This window comes from Oncorhynchus masou, chromosome 11 (genome assembly GCF_036934945.1).
Source record: "Oncorhynchus masou masou isolate Uvic2021 chromosome 11, UVic_Omas_1.1, whole genome shotgun sequence".
Classification (NCBI taxonomy): domain Eukaryota; kingdom Metazoa; phylum Chordata; class Actinopteri; order Salmoniformes; family Salmonidae; genus Oncorhynchus; species Oncorhynchus masou.
In genome coordinates this window covers 17,916,818-17,930,417 of record NC_088222.1, presented here as the reverse complement: position 1 = coordinate 17,930,417, position 13,600 = coordinate 17,916,818, and the positions used below count along the sequence as shown (strand labels likewise).

At 45.4% G+C, this 13,600-nt stretch overlaps 1 protein-coding gene across 1 annotated transcript in view; it reads right to left on the bottom strand.

The window, feature by feature from the left end:
• LOC135548231 (zinc finger SWIM domain-containing protein 6-like) overlaps positions 1–13,368 on the bottom strand; it is a 72,004-nt gene extending 58,636 nt beyond the window's left edge. The window contains exon 1 of the mRNA XM_064977605.1: positions 12,914–13,368. Coding sequence (XP_064833677.1) covers positions 12,914–13,340 — 427 coding nt within the window. The 5' untranslated portion in view covers positions 13,341–13,368. The remainder of the gene's footprint in view (positions 1–12,913) is intronic.
• Positions 13,369–13,600: the final 232 nt, after the last annotated feature.

The following is a 13,600-nucleotide window of genomic DNA, read 5'->3' as shown; positions in this document are numbered from 1 at the left end:
GAGAACAGGAAAGAGAGGGCTGGATAGGGGAGAGAGAGAACAGGAAAGATGGATAGGGGAGAGAGAGAACAGGATAGGGGATAGGGGAGAGAAACAGGAAAGAGAGGGCTGGATAGGGGAGAGAGAGAACAGGAAAGAGAGGGCTGGATAGGGGAGAGAGGGGAAAGAGAGGGCTGGATAGGGGAGAGAACAGGAAAGCTGGATAGGGGAGAGAGAAAGGGCTGGATAGGGAGAGAGAGAACAGGAAAGAGAGGGCTGGATAGGGGAGAGAGGGAAAGAGAGGGCTGGATAGGGGAGAGGGCTGGAGAGAACAGGAAAGAGAGGGCTGGATAGGGGGAGAGAGGGCTGGATAGGGGAGAGGGAACAGGAGAACTGGATAGGGAAAGAACAGGAAAGGGGGCTGGATAGGGGAGAGAGGGCTGGATAGGGGAGAGAGAGAACAGGAAAGAGAGGGCTGGATAGGGGAGAGAGGGCTGGATAGGGGAGAGAGGGCTGGATAGGGGAGAGGGCTGGATAGGGGAGGAGGGCTGGATAGGGGAGAGAACAGGAAAGAACTGGATAGGGGAAAGATAGGGGAGAGAGGGCTGGATAGGGGAGAGAGAACAGGAAAGAGAGGGGGAGAGAGGGCTGGATAGGGGAGAGAGGGCTGGATAGGGGAGAGAGGGCTGGATAGGGGAGAGAGGAACAGAAAGAGGGGCTGGATAGGGAGAGAGGAAAGAGGGGGCTGGATAGGGGAGAGAGGGCTGGATAGGGGAGAGAGAACAGGAAAGAGAGGGCTGGATAGGGGAGAGAGGGCTGGATAGGGGAGAGAGAGAACAGGAAAGAGAGGGCTGGATAGGGGAGAGAGAGAACAGGAAAGAGAGGGCTGGATAGGGGAGAGAGGGAAAGAGAGGGCTGGATAGGGAGAGAGGGAGAGAGAACAGGAAAGAGAGGGCTGGATAGGGGAGAGAGGGCTGGATAGGGGAGAGAGGGCTGGATAGGGGAGAGAGGGCTGGATAGGGGAGAGAGAGAACAGGAAAGAGAGGGCTGGATAGGGGAGAGAGAACAGGAAAGAGAGGGCTGGATAGGGGAGAGAGGGCTGGATAGGGGAGAGAGAGAACAGGAAAGAGAGGGCTGGATAGGGGAGAGAGGGCTGGATAGGGGCTGGATAGGGGAGAGAGGGGAAAGAGAGGGCTGGATAGGGGAGAGGGGAAAGAGAGGGCTGGATAGGGGAGAGAGGGAAAGAGAGGGCTGGATAGGGGAGAGAGAAACAGGAAAGAGGGCTGGATAGGGGAACAGGAAAGAGGGGCTGGATAGGGGAGAGAGGGATAAGAGAGGGCTGGATAGGGGAGAGAGGGCTGGATAGGGGAACAGGAAAGGGAGAGGGCTGGATAGGGGAGAGAGGGCTGGATAGGGGAGAGAGGGGCTGGATAGGGGAGAAGAGGGGAGGGCTGGATAGGGGAGAGAGGGCTGGATAGGGGAGAGAGGGCTGGATAGGGGAGAGAGGGCTGGATAGGGGAGAGAGGGCTGGATAGGGGAGAGAGGGCTGGATAGGGGAGAGAGGGCTGGATAGGGGAGAGAGGGCTGGATAGGGGAGAGAGGGCTGGATAGGGGAGAGAGGGCTGGATAGGGGAGAGAGAACAGGAAAGAGAGGGCTGGATAGGGGAGAGAGGGCTGGATAGGGGAGAGAGAACAGGAAAGAGAGGGCTGGATAGGGGAGAGAGGGCTGGATAGGGGAGAGAGGGCTGGATAGGGGAGAGAGGGCTGGATAGGGGAGAGAGGGCTGGATAGGGGAGAGAGGGAATGTAGGAAGCAGGAAGCAGCACATGCCTGATAATAGGTGACTGGGGGTTCAGAAGGTCAGTGAGAACACACAGCCCATTACGTCTCTCTACAGGTTCAGTACAAGTGTTCTATAAAACAGAGAGCAGGCCAAGGTCCAAACGCAGGGTATTACCCTGGGCGCCTACCTAGTACCTACCATCCTGTCTGGCCATCCCTGTCCCTTCCCCAGGATGCTGGCTCAACACGCAGAGCAAACGGCTAACACCCTGACGTGTGTGACGCACAACCAGTGTGGCACAGATACACACAGTGAGGTTGAGCTCTGGCACCTCAACATGCCAACACTATTTCTATTCAGAGATGGGATAGGCGAGGAGAAGAGGTGGGGGAAATGTGTGGGTCTGTCTGACATCTCATTAAGAAAGGCACGTACAGCAAATCTGTAGACGAGGTATTCTCCGTCTTCTAAAGACCCTTGGACTAGCTAGGCCTCTCCGCTGCCTTTATCTGACCCACTGGAGAAAAGAAGATTTAGGAAACATGGCAAGTAGCAAAGCAGTGTGTTTTGGGTGTTAGAATGTTCTAGAAGTGTCAAGCATGGTGTGTTTGGAATGTTACAGGCAGGCAGGTAGTTGTTGGCTCAGGGGACTGGTTCCGTAGCCTAATAGTTCCATGCTGCCAGAGTTTTGTTGGTTGTTGCGCTGAGCAACAGAAATCCCATGATGCTTTGGGAGCAGCAGGCTTTGACATGATCAGAGCTCTATGGGTATAAATAATCCTCTACCGACACATCCCCTTTAAGGGAGGCCACTGTGTGTGTGTGTGTGTGTGTGTGTGTGTGTGTGTGTGTGTGTGTGTGTGTGTGTGTGTGTGTGTGTGTGTGTGTGTGTGTGTGTGTGTGTGTGTGTGTGTGGTCTGTACGGCTGATAAGAAGAAAGATAAAGCCAAATTGGGGTATGTGGCTGTTTGTGTTTCAAGTTTCATTAGTCGTATGTACGGGATATACATGGTGTACATCGTCCAACAAAATGCTTCGGGACATGAGAAATACCCAGGCAGAACTCCAGGACTTAGAACAGGAAATCTACACAGGATTTACACACGGGACATGAGAAATACCCAGGCAGAACTCCAGGACCTAGAACAGGAAAACAAAACAGGATTTACACACGAGACATGAGAAATACCTAGGCAGAACTCCAGGACTTATAACAGCAGGAAAACTACACAGGATTTACACACGGGACATGAGAAATACCCAGGCAGAACTCCAGGACTTATAACAGCAGGAAAACTACACAGGATTTACACACAAGACATGAGAAATACCCAGGCAGAACTCCAGGACTTATAACAGCAGGAAAACAACACAGGATTTACACACGGGACATGAGAAATGGCACCAGAGGAAACATTTCACCTCTACCACAGATACCCCTCTTCCCACCCTTCACCATACCTCTTCAGTTTTCAACCTCCCTCTCCAACTACCACTACTGCAGAACCACTACAATACTACAATACATTTTACAATCTTATGAAATATTTACCAATCTGTACATCATACTAAGAAAAGTCTAAATAGGCTTACATTCCCACCTCTGCCTATTGATAAAGTATGTCAGACTAACTCTGAAATCTCAAAAACGCTTCATATTCATGTAGGCTGTACAGATCTGGACTTCTCTGCTATAATGTGTATGATGCCCTCTGTGTGGTGCAGTTCTGCCTTGGTTCACTGCCTAACCATACTGCAGCTCCAATAAAAATGGATAATGTGAGGCAGAAAAAAGTCGCCAGTTGCTCTCACCTTTATACTGATAAACAACATTGAGCCCAGTAGAGAGACAGAGTGTGAGTGAGTGAGTGCACGCGATCGTTCAGGAGAACGCCGGAACATTGATTGGATTGAGGATTGCAGATGAGATAGCCAGCATTAAAATCAGTGCCTAAATCTACTAGGGCCTTGGGATTTCACGTGCACTGCAGTGAGTGAGTGGTACAATAGCGTCAGTAAACAAACATTCTATTTGCATTCTGTTCGGTACAACTCTATTGTTCGTGTTCAACATCATCACTTCAAAATCAAACTCCCCCCTCTACCACAGTGGAATTCACCAACAGGCTGGGCCACATCTCTCACATAACAGACATGAGTCTATAAAGCCTAGCCAGCCTCCCCATAAGGCATTGTCTGGTGTGTAAACCCTAACCGGCTGTACTATATGTACAGACCCTATGTTTTATAGAGAATACATATGAACCTTCACCATCTGACAATTCAAAGCACACGGGTCAAGGTGTGTGTAAATATAGATATAGATATATAAATAGAATAAATAATGTGTGTGTGTCTAACTGAGACAATGATGATAGGAGGGGAAAGGCCAACATTGGTCTTACTGAGCGACAATGGAGATTATGAATGTGTTATTATTACACAATGTGTCATTATCCTACCATTATTACCCCGAACACCCATCTGGTAGCTGGAGATCATGTCAGGCCTGTTCTGCCGTCCTTCACGCAACCTTTACACTTGCTTTGTCTGGAACAAAACGCCGGCCTTCTGGTACACTATAGTGAACGTAGCCAGGAGTAGTGTCCTGTGCAGTGGTCTGGTTGTAAATGCTTGTAGCAGAGGAAGGGACATCAAAGCCCTGTGTGAGAGTCTGATCTGAGGCAGGGTGAGATTTGACTGTGTGGTGACACTCTGCCATCCCCACGCCAGGACCAGACCACAGCCCTCAGCTCCAACCACTGACCAGCAGGATGCACCTGTAATGAGGAAGAAGACTTGCTCTATCACTCTCCTGCGCACCTCCTCCTTCATGTCTCTAAAACATGAGTAGGCGACCAGCTATAAGAGCTCAGGCTTTGATACTGACCGTCTTCCTCCCCTCAGCCCATTGCCCCTGGAGTCTCTACAACAGCAGCCCCATGCCAAGTATTCAATGCTGCACTCTGCATTCTGATGGTGAAAACCCCAGTAACACTAATCTCAGTGATGTTGTAATGAAGTTAGCCTAAGTTAAAAAGAAATAGCTTTAAAAGGAGGTACATGGCTGTAAATAGAGGTACATGGCTGTAAATAGAGGTACATGGCTGTAAATAGAGGTACATGGCTGTAAATGGAGGTAAATGGCTGTAAATAGAGGTAAATGGCTGTAAATAGAGGCAAATGGCTGTAAATAGAGGTAAACGGCTGTAAATAGAGGTAAACGGCTGTAAATGGAGGTAAATGTAAATAGCTGTAAATAGAGGTAATGGAGGTAAACGGCTGTAATGGCTGTAAATAGATGTAAATGGCTGTAAATAGAGGTAAATGGCTGTAAATAGAGGTAAACGGCTGTAAATAGAGGTACATGGCTGTAAATAGAGGTACATGGCTGTAAATAGAGGTAAATGGCTGTAAATGGAGGTAAATGGCTGTAAATGGAGGTAAATGGCTGTAAATGGAGGTAAATGGCTGTAAATGGCTGTAAATAGAGGTAAATGGCTGTAAATAGAGGTAAATTGCTGTAAATAGATGTAAATGGCTGTAAATGGAGGTAAACGGCTGTAAATAGAGGTAAACGGCTGTAAAATCCAGAATAATGGTGACAGAAGCTCTAAATACAGAAGTAGCCTCCAGAAACACTTGACACACAAACCCATTGCATCATGTCCTCTACTTAATCTGTAATGATCTGAAAAGAGTTGGAAGAAAGTGAAAGTAACATGGCGGAAGGCCGTCGTGGCTGTCTTCCCTCTGCTCAACTCTCTCATATCAGTACAGAACGAGGAGAAGAGAGAGGAATGAAGTCTCTTCAGAGGACCAGAGAAACAGTGAGGGAGTTAGGCAGTGAAGCCTAGGTTCTGTAGACCTTGGCCCTGATATGCATATTCTGCCATTTCTGGGCCTAAAATGGCAGTGTGCTATTCTGTCATGCATGACTAGCAGTGTGTATGGCCTGCATGGTTATAATGAACTCAGCCCACTAAACACTGCTAGGGCTTTTACACTAAGAAAATAAACATGCCCAGCTCCCTGTCTGATGACAGACTGGGTCTACGTCGCTCACATATCTTATGGCAGACAGTCTTAATGCCAATCATTTCTGGATTAAGTTGCAACCACAATATGCTCCTTCCTGGGCCAGTGTCATATGGTCAGAGGCAACGTTGTTGTACAAACATGACATCAAATCAAATGTATTTATATAGCCCTTCGTACATCAGCTGATATCTCAAAGTGCTGTACAGAAACCCAGCCTAAAACCCCAAACAGCAAGCAATGCAGGTGTAGAAGCACGGTGGTTAGGAAAAACTCCATAGAAAGGCCAAAACCTAGGAAGAAACCAGGCTATGTGGGGTGGCCAGTCCTCTTCTGGCTGTGCCGGGTAGAGATTATAACAGAACATGGCCAAAATGTTCAAATGTTCATAAATGACCAGCATGGTCGAATAATAACAAGGCAGAACAGTTGAAACTGGAGCAGCAGCACGGCCCAGGTTATACTGGGGTACTTGCATCTTTATCTAGCAGCATATTAATCTGTTATGTCATGTTAAATGGCCAAACTGTCCTGTCAACACTAGATACTGGTCAGTGAATGACTGAGAGCACGACAGTTCACACCAGCCTACATTCTGGTCAACACAAATACACACCGACTTCCCTCAGTAGAGAGAGTAAAACCTTTGCTGTCTTCTGGTTATGATTATTAAAGATATCATCTCTCCCATCCCCCAAAACAACACGTACAGGCAGACACGCATGCATGGATCCACGCGCACACACCATAACAGCTCACTCAAATCCTCCAAAGTCCTGTCTCAGCAATAAGACACTCACAGCAAATAGGATCCGTGTTGACGAACTCTGACCTCATAGAACAGAGACAGATGGAAACAGACAGACAAGGGGGGGGTCACTGAGGTAAAGGAGAGAGGGAGGGGTTGAACTTGACCTCGTTGGGGTGCCGTGGGAGGGGTTTAGGAGCTGCTTTACAAGCTGGATCAATGTTGACACGACACGCGCTGCTAGAGGACAGGATAATGCATTTATAAAAGGGGATAATGAATATTAACGTCTAACTATGAGGTAATGAATGCATGATACATAAGACACTACATTAATAACGTCTGTGAATAGAAAGACATGGTTATAAACGTGTAATAGGCCTACACCATTTATAACCAGTTATTGGAGGATGACAACACATTGCATAACAATAACAACCGTAGGCACGTATTAAGACATTGGTTAGAAAAAAAGGCTAATATTTATTTCCCTTCACTTTCCTACGTTTGCCTTATCACGGTTCTGTATTCCACATGCCCAAATGGAAAAGGACTCTGCCTTGCCTGCACCTGCTTGCACAGTGAAACATGTATTTATCCACACAGAAAGACACACACACTGCAACGTGTCAGTGTTTATAGACCGCTAACAGCAGTGATAGATCCCTGTGAGAGAGAGGAGCGCTAGCCATAGCCCATCCTGTGTGTGTGTGTGTGATAGATCCCTGTGAGAGAGAGGAGCGCTAGCCATAGCCCGTCCTGTGTGTGTGTGTGATAGATCCCTGTGAGAGAGAGGAGCGCTAGCCATAGCCCGTCCTGTGTGTGTGTGTGATAGATCCCTGTGAGAGAGAGGAGCGCAAGCCATAGCCCGTCCTGCGTGTGTGTGATAGATCCCTGTGAGAGAGAGGAGCGCTAGCCATAGCCCATCCTGTGTGTGTGTGTGTGATAGATCCCTGTGAGAGAGAGGAGCGCTAGCCATAGCCCATCCTGTGTGTGTGTGTGTGATAGATCCCTGTGAGAGAGAGGAGCGCTAGCCATAGCCCGTCCTGTGTGTGTGTGTGATAGATCCCTGTGAGAGAGAGGAGCGCAAGCCATAGCCCGTCCTGCGTGTGTGTGATAGATCCCTGTGAGAGAGAGGGGCGCTAGCCATAGCCCGTCCTGCGTGTGTGTGATAGATCCCTGTGAGAGAGAGGGGCGCTAGCCATAGCCCGTCCTGCGTGTGTGTGATAGATCCCTGTGAGAGAGAGGGGCGCTAGCCATAGCCCGCCCTGTGTTTCTCTCATCCAGGCAGTCATGTCCATGACATGTTTACTATGAGCTGGCTATCAGATAAGTAGCTTTACAATCAGCAGGACCTGAGCAGGCTAGATAGGTAGGGCCTCTAATTTGGCCTTGGGATAAAACAGACTGGGACACCTGCCAGTGACAGACAATTCAGTAGAGACATTAACAACTGTATGCTTTTCATCCAAAACAACATTGAGGAATATGATATGTAACACTTTACTTAATACCCAGTGTCATCACAGTCATAACCATGTCATAACAGCAAACACAACATGGTCATAACACTGTAATGACACATTTTTACACCTGCTGTGACATATATTGCGCTATTTTGACTAATTATGACACCTAAAGTAAAAACTGACATTTATTCAAATTAGCCTACATGTCAACAGTATATTTCTGATATATTTATACACACAGTACCAGTCAGAAGTTTGGACACACTTACTCATTCAAGGGTTTTTCTTTATTTGTACTATTTTCTACATTGTAGAATAATAGTGAAGACATCAACACTATGAAATAACACATGGAATCAAGTTACCTCTGCTGCAGATGATAAGATCATTAGAGTTAACTGCACCTCAGACTGCAACGCAAATAAATGCTTCAGAATTCAAGTAAAAGACACATCAACATAAACTGTTCAGAGGAGACTGCATGAGTCAGGCTTTTGTGGGTGAATTGCTGCAAAGAAACCAATACTAAAGGACATCAATAATAAGAAGAGACTTGCTTGGGGCAAGAAACACGAGTAACGGATATTAGACCGGTGGAAATCTGTCCTTTGGTCTGATGAGTCCAAATTTGAGATTTTTTATTACAACCGCTGTGTATTTGTGAGACGCAGAGTAGGTAAACGGATGATCCCTGCATGCTTGGTTCCCACAGTGAAGCTTGGAGGTGGTGGTGTGATGGTGCTTTGCTGGTGAGACTGTCTGATTCATTTAGAATTCAAGGCACACCTAACCAGCATGGCTACCACAGCATTCTGTAGCGATATACCTTCCCATCTGGTTTGCGCTTAATGGGACTATCATTTGTTTTTCAACAGGACAATGACCCAACACACACCCAGGCTGTGTAAGGGCTATTTGACCAAGAAGGAGAGTGATGGAGTGCTGCATCAGATGACCTGGCCTCCACAATCACCCGACCTCAAACCAAATGAGATGTTTTGGGATGAGTTGGACCACCGAGTGAAGAAAAGCTGTCCTCAAGGCAACGGGTGGCCACTTTGAAGAATCTCAAATAAATATATAAGATATTTTGAATTGTTTAACACTTTTTTGGTTACTACATGACTCCATGAGTTATTTCATAGTTGATGTCTTCACTATTATTCTACAATGTAGAAAATAGTAAAATATATATATATTTTAAAAATGTAATGAGTAGGTGTGAGCAAACTTTTGATTGGTTCTGTGTATAGAAATATATCAGAAACATACTGTTGACACGTAGGCTACGGTGTAATTGAATGTTTTGTCTTGTGTGGTAGGTTGACACGTATGTAGTAGGTTGACACTTATGTAGATGTCATAACCAGCCATAAAATAAAACAATATATATATCACAACAGGTCTAACTATATGTCAGTGTTATGACCATATTATAAAAACAGGTTATGTCAGCTGTTATGACATATTATAAAAACAGGTTATGTCAGCTGTTATGACATATTATGACACGGTTATGACCATGTCATCACGTGTTGTGTGTCAAGAAAATTATCATATGATTTTGACCTTCAATAAGGTAATAATAATTTGGTTGTTAAGCAGGCAGTTAACCTACACGTCACATATACTGTGTGTGTATGTGTACTTCCTGTGTCGAGAGGGTGTGTACTGTATACCACACTGTACATATGCATGTGTGCCAAACAGATCTGTAACGGATCCTCTCCCCCAGGTCTGTTCACAACGAACCCCCCTCCCCTATTCTTCCCCCTCTTGCTGAAGCACGTGTGGGAAGATTGCATGTTTTATTTATCAATTCTTGGCTCCATTCTTCCAGAAATTCCAGGCTGTGGTGCAAGCAGCCAAGAAACCCTCCCTGGGTTTTTTCTGCTGTCATTCCCCATTGCTAGCATGCAGATTGAGCCCTATGCACACTCTTACACACACACAAAGGAGAGAGGCATGCTCATCTCTGACAGGATTTAAAATATAAAAAAATATTGGAAAATCGGCAGCAAACCCTGTGGAAAATAAGGAGAAAGGAGAGCCTCTTGATAGAGGAGGAACCATTTATCTTCTTTCTTTCCCAATATGAGCAGAAAGACTAGAGGATATGCAGCAGGGTCGGAAATAATTGATACCCTTGATAAAGATGAGCAAAAATGACTAAAATAAATTATTTAAATACTGAGCTATAATGTATGCACAAAGGGAGAAATTATATTGTATACTAATACAATTTCTCAGAGAAAGAGATTTTACTTAACAAGTCAACAAACAAAAACATTTATCCAAAAAAAGGTAGGGGTTAAAAAGATTGACACCTCTGTTTCCAATACCTTTCAATACCTCCCCTTGTGAGGAGAACGGCACTGAGCCTTTTTCTAAAATGTTTGAGGAGTTGACGAACACATTGGGAGAGATTATTCCTCCATACAGAACCCTTCCAGACCCTTGAAATCCTCCATCTGGCCTTATGGACGACCCTCTTTAATTCAAACCACAGGTTTTCAATGAGTTTCCAGTCTGGAGACTGAGATGGCCATTGCAAAATGTTGAGACCAATTAACCATTTTTGTGGATTTTGATGAGTGCTTGGCAGTTATTGCCTTGCTGGAAAATCCACTTGTGGACAACTTTCAGCCTCCAGGCAGAGGCAACCAGGTCTCCGGTTAAAATGTCTTGTTACTAGGTCAAGTTCATGATGTCGTTGACCTTAACAAGAGCCCCCAGGACCAGTGGAAGCAAAATAGCCCCATAACATCAAAGATCCACCACCATATTTCACAGTAGATATGTGGCTCTTTTCTGCTTATGCATTCTAATTTCAACATCAAACCCAACACTGGTGTGATTGGCCAAAGAGCTCTATTTTCATGTCATCTAACAAATGTAAACGCCTGGATATTTCGCTAAAATGGCATTTTGCACAGATTGGAACCAGTGCTTTGGTCAGATTAGATGAAAATAGAGCTCTTTGGCCACACACACCTGTGTTGGGTTTGGCGTAGAAATTGGAATGCATAAGCAGAAAAGAGCCACATACCTACTGTGAAAGATGGTGGTGGATTTTTGGCTGAAAGAGGGCAGTTCATAAGAGCAGACGAAGGATATGAAGGATCTGGAAGGATTCTGTATGGATGTGTTTTCCAACTCTTTTAGAAAAAGGGCAAGTACCATTATCCTCTCAAGGTGTGTTATTGAAAATGTATTGAAAACAGGGGAGTCAATAAAAATATGACTTTTTACTAAATATTACAACAAATATTTCTCTGAGCAATTGTATTAGTAAAAAATAAAATAAAAAAATTATTTTGAGCAGACAATAGAGCTCAATATTTGAATTATTTATATTATACAGTCATTTGCTCATCTTTATCAAGGGTGACCATTTCAGACCCGCTGTAACGGTGCTCTGCCTACAGACTAGATAAAGACACAGGCCTGGGTCTATAGTATAATGTGTTAGATAGTCAGCAGCCTGGAGCTCTGTTGGCACTGTGGCTAGGGCACAAAGCCCAGCCGATCCACTGCGTGTAGAGGGAGGAGGGGACAGGGAGGAATGGATTGCCATGCAGAAAATTACTTTTGCATATTGTATTACAATTCAGATTAACCACGCAGAGTAATGGGATTAGAACGCTGAACGTTTTCTAAAGGTGGGGGATGGAGAGCTCTAATGAACTCACAACAAAGGTGGCATATGAGTTCGAATATGGAGGGAGCCCCGCAGGTATCTCAGGGTCGACAGGGGGGTAAATTACGTGACCGTGCGTTCATTAGTATGTAAGGCTACATTTTGGTAGGCCTGCTAATGATTATTACAATGACGGAAATAAGCACACTTGACCCAATTAGCAGCAATTTGGTGCATCTCAAGGTCCATTTAAAAAAAAAATCAATGTGGCTTTAAATCGCGATTACTTTCACTCCTTTCCAACAAGCAGTGAAAATAAATAAAAAATACGCATTTGTTTGCCTTCCTTTTGGAGGGTGACAGAAAGCTGAAAAGACAAATGAACATGAAAATGGGAACAAAGTACCAAGGCTTTCAATGGGAATGCCTCACGGCTGTTCAATATGCGCACTGTGTAGGCTAAAATACGATCCTTGGTCAAAGCTGTGTTACCAAAACGGCTATTTCTCAGTTACTCAAATATAACATGATTTGATTGCATAACATAATCGTCTGTAATCGTTTTAGTCTACATATTTCTAGTGAAGAAATAGGATGGCACGTACGTCGAAATAACTGTCAATTCAGCTGAGAGCTATGTTCTAGCTGGTTAAACCAGAAAACCTCCCCCATGCCTTTCACTTCGGAAAATAAACACAGTCGACAAGGTTCAGCCCTGAACCGTATTACGCGACACACTTACTGCCCAGAAAAGCATCGCCTTTTTCAGTTCAAAGTATGAAAATAGACTATTAGCCTAATTGTGGCAGGCTAAATGAAAATATGAACATGTTAGAATGCGAGTCAAGTATATGGTCACATTTATTAAATCCCCCATCTACTTCCGTAATGGTTACGCTATTTTTCAACCAAGCAAACAAACAAAAAATCACTTCACGCATAGCACATGTATTATGGTACATAGACATAGCCAACTGTATTATAATAACCAATATATTGATAGAAAAATAGAATTAGGATTTTTGTAAAAAAGGACCATCATATAGCCAACACACATAGCGCCAACGCAGCTCGGCGATTTAACCCTCCCCCTTTTGTCGCCTCAATCCCCTTTGTTCAAACCTAATTCAACACACTTCCTTTTTCGTTTCTCGCTGCTTTAGTAATATATTTCAACCTATGTTGTTTCGTGTTCTAGTTTTGACCATAAATAAAATAAAATGTTATTTTTCATCCACTTGGGTCCTTCTACTCACCGACTTGCAATACGTTGTCCACACAGCCGCTCTCCAACAGAGCGATGCCTCGTCTGAAAGGCAGCCGCGTCTCATCAATATTTTCCCCGCTAGTTCCACTCTCCTCTCCCCCTGTACTGAACGAAGAATACATGCAGATCTCCCGTTCACTCCTTGGGAAAGACCAGTAAACGATCCGTCTCTGTACGGGCTCCGGGATCCGTTCGAAGCGCTCCTCTACCCGTTGAAACGGCCACTTCTCAGCCACTTTCCGGGCCGAGATGTCCAACAGAGACTCCGGGGTCTGGGTTTTGCTCGACCCGCCTTGGGCCGCACCCGAACCGCCACATAACGTACCCCCGGCCCGTTGTCCCTGTCTACAATTCGTGTTATAACCCGGTCTACAGCAGAGCCGTTTGGCTGGGGGCTGCTGAACGCGCTCCGCCATGATAGCACTGCTTTAACATCGACGGCGGAAGTCAACGTACCATATAAACTGGATAAGGAAGGGAAAAGGTTACGCGAGAATCGATTGTGTGCCGTGTATGGGCAAATGGACCTTATTTGGGCATGGTGGGCGGTCCGTTTACAATGTTGTCAAATCCCTTTGTGTTGACAAATTGGAAAAGGGGCGGGGCCTATCCGGTTCTAAAAAGGGAATGAAAGGCGGAATTCCCGAACGTCGGCAAATCCTTTGTGAGGCAGCTC